The sequence below is a fragment of the Betta splendens genome, chromosome 15 (assembly GCF_900634795.4).
Source record: "Betta splendens chromosome 15, fBetSpl5.4, whole genome shotgun sequence".
Classification (NCBI taxonomy): Eukaryota; Metazoa; Chordata; class Actinopteri; order Anabantiformes; family Osphronemidae; genus Betta; species Betta splendens.
Genome location: NC_040895.2, coordinates 1,209,538 through 1,218,989, shown reverse-complemented (window position 1 = coordinate 1,218,989; position 9,452 = coordinate 1,209,538). Strand labels below are relative to the sequence as shown.

Sequence of the window (9,452 nt, the reverse complement as noted above, 5' to 3'; positions counted from 1 at the left end):
AGTTTGGCGAAGTTCACGGTGCCTGGTCGGTTGGTGCGGAGCCTAAGAGCTTCACCTGCGGACGCCTCGACGGAAACACCGACAACCAACGTAACCGTCCGAAATACTGGTAAGATTCACTTTCGTTTTCCTTTTTGTTACACATTACCGTTCGAGGGTGCCTTTGGCTAACATGCTGATCAAGCTAGCTCCGTCAAATTAGTACGTTGTTTACGTGTTGTTTTATCGCAGTCTTTTGCGAAAATGATCACCTGTCGCTTTTGCAGCAAAACGCTAGAAAGTTTGAGAGGTTATGTGTTACACTGTAAAGTTCACAGAAACGAGCCTCGGCATTTGAAAAACTTTAAAACATTTGCTTAACCTTATCTGAGAGACATCAGATGTTTCATTCATATCTTTCAGCTAGGCCAGGATGCAATCATCCTTTGCAAGTCAAAGACAGCTGTAGTTTTTACCCTCACCTTTACAGTGAGGCCATTAAAGAGGCAGTGAGGGAGTTTGTCTTTTTAGAAAGCAACACCACAGTATCCACAAATATACAGTATAAAGGCACATCATATGAAAAGGGACAGTTCCTTGTGTCAAAAAATGATGAGTCTTTGGAGTTTGGAGAACTTATCATGATTTTAATTCATGATGATTCATCTGTGTATTTTGTGATGGATATAAAAAAGACAGATTACCTCTCTGAATACCACCTGTACACAGTGGCTAAACAGAGTGCAAGGTTTCAATGTCTTAACATTAACAGTTTGGTGGATTTTTATCCCTTGCCATCATATATGGTTGACGGGCACCAAGCCATTCCTCTCAAACACAGTGCGCTCTTAAAATAAATCGAATAAATATTAACCACTGTGGTGTACACAACTTAACAGGGGTTGATGGTACAAAATACTAGTTTTACAGGTGAACATTTTTTTTCTCACCCTCATTTAAAATTTAAGTGTTCTTGACTTTTATATACTGGGGTACATTTTGTCTGTTTTTCATAATTTTGAAAACTAGTGTTGTTCTTTGATTCCAGACACGACTGACTTTGAGCAAACATTTCTAAGCATGGCCATCAGGGAGGTCTTGCCTGACCTTCCAGAGGTGGCCATAAAGATTGTGGAAGAGACATTACAAACCCTTGGGGTGGAAACACATGATGATTTTCAGTTTATTGAGGAAGCAGATTTGCTGTCAGTGTTGCGACCAATTCAAGCAAGAAAGCTCCTTGCTGCATGGAAACTGAAATGTAAGTCAAATAATGTGCAACTGGTGTCAAAAGTAATCTGTACAGAAAATAAATAAATAGAATTTTAATAACGTTGTGTTTTTCTGATGAGTGTTTGTGTTTTTGCAGGCCAGACACCTGAGCACATCCATTGATGCCTCACCAGGACCTTCTACATCTTTGCTGTCTATTTCACCCAAAAGTTCATCCTCAACTGCTTCCGAAAGCGGTGCCCAATGTCCTACAGTAAACTATGGCGAAACTTCATGATACCATGGGATAAATTCCCAGAGGAACTGATACAGTCCTTGGAGCGAGGACAACGACCAAGTCCAAGAATGAGAAGAGAAATGGTTCGGATCTTAGTTAGGGAGATGATGCAAAAAGGTCCTTGTATAAGTAGAAGGAAGTGCACTGAAGTTGCCCAAAAGGTTGTGGCGAAATATCCACAGTCTTTACAAGATGTAATAGATGGAGATGTGATTGGCCCAGTCAAATGTCTAATGAGGAAGACTTTCTACAAACAGCGCAAAGAAGTCAACCAGGGAAAAAGTATTAAATATCTCCAGGATGAGTGGCCCTTTTTGTTCACAGAACTTGGCATGGAAGTCCACTTCAAAGAACTCACCGGAATCCGACTTAAGGAAACTTTTACACAAAATGTAGATATGAAGGGGAAACGTCTCCTTAGCTACATGAATACATTTTGTGTAAACAAGAGCAAATTTTTTTTACAGGCTTTAACAAAGTTGAAAGTGATGCGGGGTGAACTAAGTGGTTGCTCTGAAGAACTCAAAGAGATGTTGTTGCTTCTGCTGTCCTACTTTGATGAAAAGGAAGATGGAATGTTTTATTATGTGGAGGACACATGCCTGGCAGAGGAAGTTCAGATGGACCAAGTTCACTTGACTCCCATGATCGTTGTGTGTGGTGAGTTAACTTTTCTTCCTGGGCTTTGAGTGTCACTGACCTTGTTCCATTAGGTGTAGTTTTTTTTTTACGTAGCATTTCACTTTATGCTAATAAGTATTGTGTAATTAGCAGTAAAAAGTCTTACCAGCTTACAAATTGTTACACCTAAAACTAATTTGTTTAATGATGTAAAAATGTACTTCATATTGTATTTCAGGGAGATATTCTTTCTCATCAAGACGATTCATGCTGAGTTTGGATCGACGCATTGTACACAATAATATTCCCTCGTTTGGTTCTTCTCTGTGCATGATGTTTGGGAGCTATTACTGTTTCAATATCCACTACCCATCCAAGCTTGCATCAACCCTGGAGTTTCTGTAGAGGTGGGTAATTACAATTAGCTTTGTTTAATATATGCACTGTATGAAATTGATGATCATCTGCTTATGTCACTTGGAGACAGTTTGCCTTTCTAACTTTTTAAATGATTTAAGTTCAAAAAGTATTTACTTGGATTTTAAGTTGTTAATGAATTATTTGGTATTAATGCTGTTGTCCTTCATTTCTTTATTTTCAAAGGTGCTTTTTCTCCATCAACCCAGAGAAGGGCACTAAAGTTGAGAAGACAAACACAGCCCGTCTTCACGTGGATCCTAGAGTTCTAACCTTGATCCAGGAACTTTCAGATCATGAGTGGCGTGATGTCTGAATATGCACAGTAAGATGAACGTGTTCTGTCTGTTTTGCTTGCACAGTTGCAGAGCTAATTAGGCTTAACAAGACAGTAAGTTATAAAGTTTTGTTTTTACAAAGTTCTGTATTGCTGTTGTACTGCCTGCCTACATTTGTATCCTATTTTAGTTGAGATTTGAAGGTCCCTGACACAGTCCCTTAAACATTGAGCTTTTTTCTACCAAAAATCCCTTCTCTTTGTTATATTACAAGACTTGCTGTAAGACTTATGTAAGCTACACTATATTGCAATTTGGATTGATAAAAATAAATTGAAAATATTCTTATTACTGGAATTGTTTGTGGTCACATTAACACTAAAACTAATGTTTCTCGTGCATAGTGCATTGCTTTACAATGTTAAACGTTCATTTAAAAGGTATACACTATGAACTGTTCTCACACATTGTGACATTACTTCATAGAAGATTTAAGTAACATTCAATCAATACATTTTACAAGAAATGGAAATAATAAATTGCTACTTTAAGTTATATTTCCAATTAATGCTGCAAAAAACACCAGGAGCTAAAATTTGCACAATACAGTATTATAATAAAAACTGTAAAATAGGGTGGTTTGCATAATACTTTTCTGTGAAATTAATTGGAATTTAGTGTACATTCACCATTTAATTTATGTAAATCCTACTGACAATCTTGCTTTTTAAAGCAGCATGATTATGTACATTTAACAGCAATGGACAGTAGAATTTACAGGTTCACAATGTGTATTTTGTTGGTAGAATTTACAGCTTTTGTCTGTAAGCTGTTTTACGGAAAAAAACTGGCAGCTGTGGTTACCAGAATATTTCCGTTAAAATAACAAGTTTATATGTAAACATATCAACAGAAAAAACATGTAAACTTAATTACAAAGAAAACATGTTGATATGTTTACAGAATAACATGTCATTTTTACGGAAATATTCTGGTAACCACAGCTGCCAGTTTTTTTCCGTAAAATGTACTGATTTTTTTTTACAGTGTGCTTAAACAACTGGGCAGACACTGCTTTAATGAAGTGGCTGCTACCTGGAATCTGCCCAGACACTGTGCTTTCCTAATATTATCAAAGCATTCACTGTATTGTTTTTCTAATCTTTATTATTATAGTTATAGTTCTTCTGTCTGCATCTAACTCGTCCTGCATATGTTTAGCTATAGAAACCATTCAACTATCAAAACGTGCAGCTTTTTAAGGAGACACAGGCTATTATTTTTCCTCATTCATATGTTTAATATTTTTCAAGTTATTAAGTTTTTATTATACTATGTTTCCCATTGAAATTAATGGAAACAACTTTTCAAATCAGTTTAGTCTTCTTTCAGCTTTAACTACTTCCATACTTTAAGCTACAGACACCATTTGAACTACAAAATAATCTTCAACTATTCAACTATTAATCTATAGTTCAGCTTTTTAATGTCTTTAATGCTTTTTGAGTTATAGCAGATTGAGCATAGGGTGGTTTTTGAGGAATTCTCAGCTTTTCCATTAGTGTGTATTGCTTGAGCTAGATGTGATCACAGCAAGAGTGTGAGGACACGTCCTTTTAAGACAGAACTTTTGTCTTTAACTCGTCACTACAGCCACAGTTTTCACTCTATGAACATTTTTTTTTCACTGAGTTGGAGTTTTACACTGAAGTCTTGGAATTCATAAAATGAAGTTATTTTTGTGATAACCATTATGGTTTTGCTGTAACAAGCATGTCAAGGAGGGGTGCAAATCAGCTTCACTGCAAATATTGAGTTGATCTGTGATCTCCATGACAATGGCACAGCTGCAGTAGATCTGTAATTGAGCTCAGCAACAGTTTGACTGACAGGTCAAACTCCCAATGCTCAGTGTCCACAGCAGCTCTATGTATGATAAGTTCATTACACTGTTGAGTCCCAATCAGAACAGGAGTATACATTCAGCTTTTTAAAACTATCTGATCTTTTATAGGTGTATTTAGCTATATTTTTTAAAAGCTTTTTTAAGGGATGAATTTAGCAATATATGCAAATTTATAGCACAATGTCTTGTGCACCATAACAGAAACTGGTGTAAATAGGAGTGACCCTTGAAATGATTGGAGAATGACTTTTGCATTGGACTCTTTAAATCTTTAATATTTAAAAGTTGCACCTTCACCTTCTTCAGCTTTGTCCTTTTACTTATAGATACAATATTTGACATATGCTTTTGTATAAAAAATTTACATTTGCTTTGGGTTTACCTTTGAGACTGTTGCAACATTCGAGTCTTTGTTTAATAAGGTAAGTATCGTAACAACCCTTCTAGACACATCAAACACGGCTAAAGAGTGATAGATGACAAGATAAGCTAATTGACTAACTATACAGCTAATTCCTATACTGATCAGAACTGTAACAAGCATGTCAAGCAGGGGTGCAAATCAGCTTTACTGCTACTATTGAGTTGATCTGTGGAGGTTCCTGCCTTTGGAGCACCATCTCCATGACAAGCGCAGCTGCAGTAGATGTCACGATCTGGATTTTTGTTTCTTGTTTTATTTTGAAGGACTTTCTGTTTCGCCTAAGTTGTCAGGTTTTGGTTCTATTTCCTGTTTTATTTTGTTATACCTCCGGTTTCTGTTCTTATCGTGTCAGTTCTAGTCTTACTTCCGGTTTTCATTACACACACCTGTCTTAGTTTAGTCATCACTCTGTGTATTTAACCACCACCAGTTACCATAGCCAGTCGCCAGATCCTTAAATGCATGACATCACTTTCCAGCAGTTCTCAGTTCAGCTTACCTCGTTCTTGACCCTGTTCTGTGTTCCTGACCACCGATTCTCGTCTGATCCCGACTAGTATTGTAAATTCCTTGTTTCTGTTGCTGAACACTGCCTGTTACCGGACCTGTCTAAGCCTGCCGATTCAAACACTGAAATCTGAGCCTTCTGATATCGACCCTAGCCTGTTAACGGACCCGATTACGCCTGCTTCCTCTGTGCCTCAATCCTGTGCTTGCCCGTGTTTGACCTGGACTGCCTGTGATTTGGATTACTGCATTAAACCTTAGTTTTACTATCTACCGGTGGTCTCATCGCTGTGCATGTGGGTCCGATCTCTGCCGTACCCTGACAGTAGATAAGTGATTGAGCTCAGTAACAGATTGACTGAGAAGTCAAACTCCTAATGCTCAGTGTCCACAACAGCTCTGTGTATATCACTGATGAGCAAATTATATATATGCAAATTTATAGCACAATGCCTTGTGGGTAATGCACCATAACAGAAACTGGTGTAAATAGGAGTGACCCTTACAATGATTGGCGAATTACCTTTGCATTTTGCATTAGTTTCTCCTTAAAATCTGTTGTAAATATTAGCTTTTTGTTCAATAACAATATTAAAAGTAATTAAGTATTTTAAATAAGTATCTTTTTTAATCAGAGAAGGCTCTTGAGCTTTGTCCTTTCACTTATAGATACTATGATTGAAACAAGATTTTGTAATAAAATATTAACATTTGCTTTAGGTTTACACATTTAAAACTGTTTCAACATTCAAGTCTTCCCTTAATAAAATACATATTTAACAAGACCTAAGCTACAGTATGCCAATTGACTAACCTGAGAATATCTGTGTCTTGTACTCTGCACAACCTGAGATATTTCTGTTGATGTAGAAAAAACAAGAAATTGTCTCTTTTTGGGTGCTCCATTAGTAGAGTGCAAACCCCATTTATTTTTAACACATCCAATGTATCACTGCACCCTGAAGGTCAATCCCAATCACACTCTGCTCCCTCAGGCTGCAGCATATAAAACAACGAGAACACATTACAAACACACACGAACAAAAGGCTAAATTAATTTCACTAAAGTTATAACATTACTTTAACTATAACACTATAAATGTGGCATTCAGCCTTCGCGCCACTAGGGGCGCCCCTGTGTTTTATTTGGGATATCTCCTGAGTTTGTTTTCTGCCTGTGCTGTAATGAATTGATGATGCCCACCTGCTTTAGGTTGTATTTAAGTAATGCCTTTTCGTGCACCCATTGCTGGTGTGTTAAGCCATAAACGCGGTTGTAAGCTCGAAAGCTACGCCAAGTTACGTTACCTGTGTAAGAGGAGTTTTGAAGAAGAAGTGGAGTTTTGGTTCCTTTTGATGTCCTGTCCTTTGTCATCTAAAGGTTTGTGGTTGTCATCTGTGTTTCGTGTTTAGGTTTGCTTCCGTCCTCCGCCTCCACTGCATCTCCTCCTCTGGCCCCGTTCCCTGTTTTACACTTGTGTACAAATGTTTCAGCTATTTTTAGCAATTCTTCAGCAATACATGGAAGCATTCACTTTTTCTAGTTATTGGTGGGATCTCTTTGCGCTTTATTTTTCTTATTTAGCCCCGTTTTTCGGGTCGGTTTCATCGACTCAACACTTCATCATAGAAACGTAATTCAACTTTCTAAACGTGTGTCGTCTTTAGGAGAGGGCTATTACCTACTAATGTTTCATCAGCTTCATCGTGATACTTTGGCGTAGAATTGTCTTTTAAATTTCAAAAGCATCTATCATCGTTCAACTTTCTCCTTGTAAATCAACGTCCTCATATCTTTTATAGTTTTCGATTTGTGAGCGTTTAAGTATTTTGTGGTTATTAGTGATTTTTCAGCGTTTCCATTAGTGCTTATTGCGTGGGCTAAAGGGCACGTTTTTTAAGACAATTTTTTTTTTAACCTGTCTCAATAGCCTATAGCTCTATAGTCTCACAGTTTTCATTATATCAACATGTTTTTTCTCTTGTTTGTAGTCATACTTGTCTTCTTTCTAATGACGTGTCTGGCTATACCCTCAGACCTATACTTTAGGTCTGAGGGTATATCGACCTCAAAGCACAGAGAGATCCTGAATTTACCTCATAGACTAGACTAATGATAATTCCTGTCGGACATCTTTGACTGACAGGTCAAACTATTTTTTAAAAGAATAAAAGCGCCAAGCCAATTAATTAGCTTTAATAGTAATATTTCTGCTTTTGGCTGGGTAATTATGACTATTTAAATATTCATTAACAATTTAGTATTTACCCACACATGCTTCCCCTGTGTCCTTTTAAAATAAAAGCACCAATGCAATTTATTAGCTTTAACTGCACCGTTTTGGCCTTTGAATGCTTAATTGTGACTATTTAAAGACCAATTGGCAGTTATGCAGTTACCTACACACAATTCCTCTAAATCCTTTCAGAAGCACCACTGCAATTCATTTGCTTTAAGTTTCAGGTTCTGACTATCTTACAGTTCAGCAAATAACCACACACAAACTTACTATAATGCTTTTATTCTGAAGGGGCCTAATCTAAATCTTTTGCTTTAATAAGGCTATTTTTGCTTTTGAATGATACATTATGACTATTTAACAACTATTTTATAGATTAGTAATCACTCACGCGCAACATCTAAATCCTTTCAAAATAAAAGCACCAATGGAATTTTTTTTACCTTAAATGCCAATATTTTTGGTTCTGACTGGTTAATTATGACTAGTATTAAACTATTACAACATTAAGCAATTAATTACAAATACCTCCTTTAAACCCTTTCAAATGAAAAGGCTAATCAGCTTTTTCATGATTGTCAACAATGCACTTTCGTCAGCATTTTAATCTTTGTCATCTTTTTACCTTGGTGTCATGATCTGGGTTTTTGTTCTAGTTGTTTCCTGTTGTCACGCCATGTCCTGTTTTATTTTGTTAAACTTCCTGTTCTCTGTCAGCTGTCACTTGCCTGTTCCCAGTATCCACACCTGTCAGTAATTACGTAATCACTGTGTATTTAGCCACCACCTGTTCCCATAGTCCTTTGCCAGATTGTCGAGTTTCCTGAGTTTCGTGAGTTTCCTGAGTGTCTTTAGTTTCCCGAGTTCCTTGAGTCTTCTTGAAGTTTCCCCTGTTTCGTGTTCCGTGTTCCTCGTGTTTTGTTCCCGTTTGCTTTCACCGTCGTTTCCTGCCTGACCCTGGACTACTATCTGACCGTGAGTTTTGCTTTATCCCTGCCTGTACTTTTGCCGTGACCTCCCGTGTATCGAACCTCGCCTACATACTGGACTCGAGATCGCCTGCTCCCCTTTGTACCTTTTGCTGAGCCTTTTGTGTATGACCTGGACCGTCTGACTCCGCTTATAGCAATAAACCTGTGTTTGATCATTATCCTGCCTCGGTGCTGTGCATGTGGGTCCTTTATCTGCCGATCCGTGACACTTGGTCAACATTTAAATTGTTGTCTTTTTCAATCTTGACATCGTTTGACCTTGGTCATTTTTCTAATGGTTATCTTTTTAATTGCTGTCATCGTTTTAATTTTTGTTAATGTTTTGTCATTTTCTTTTTTTTTGTTGTTCTGCCCAGCAGTTTAACAAGCAGCATATATTACGCTGAATGCCATATTGTGATGGACAGCTTTGCTTTAACAAGAGGGGTATGTATAAAATATATATATACTCTTCTTGATTTATGGTTTATTTAATGGTTTATTTAGCCAATCCCAAATATGTGTGATGTTGCTGTGTTGGTGAACAGGTTAAGTTTATGCTTTGGGGTGTGTGTGCGGGAGGGGGGGTGCAACCAGCT

General features: G+C 37.3%; 1 protein-coding gene across 1 annotated transcript; it reads left to right on the top strand.

Moving 5' to 3' along the window:
- The first annotated feature begins 1,376 nt into the window (after positions 1–1,376).
- Positions 1,377–3,674, top strand: LOC114841933 (uncharacterized). Its single transcript, XM_055502769.1, has 3 exons — positions 1,377–2,149; positions 2,349–2,517; positions 2,714–3,674. The coding sequence occupies exons 1-2, from the start codon at positions 1,456–1,458 to the stop codon at positions 2,513–2,515; spliced, it is 861 nt and encodes a 286-aa protein (XP_055358744.1). The 5' UTR covers positions 1,377–1,455; the 3' UTR covers positions 2,516–2,517; positions 2,714–3,674.
- Positions 3,675–9,452: the final 5,778 nt, after the last annotated feature.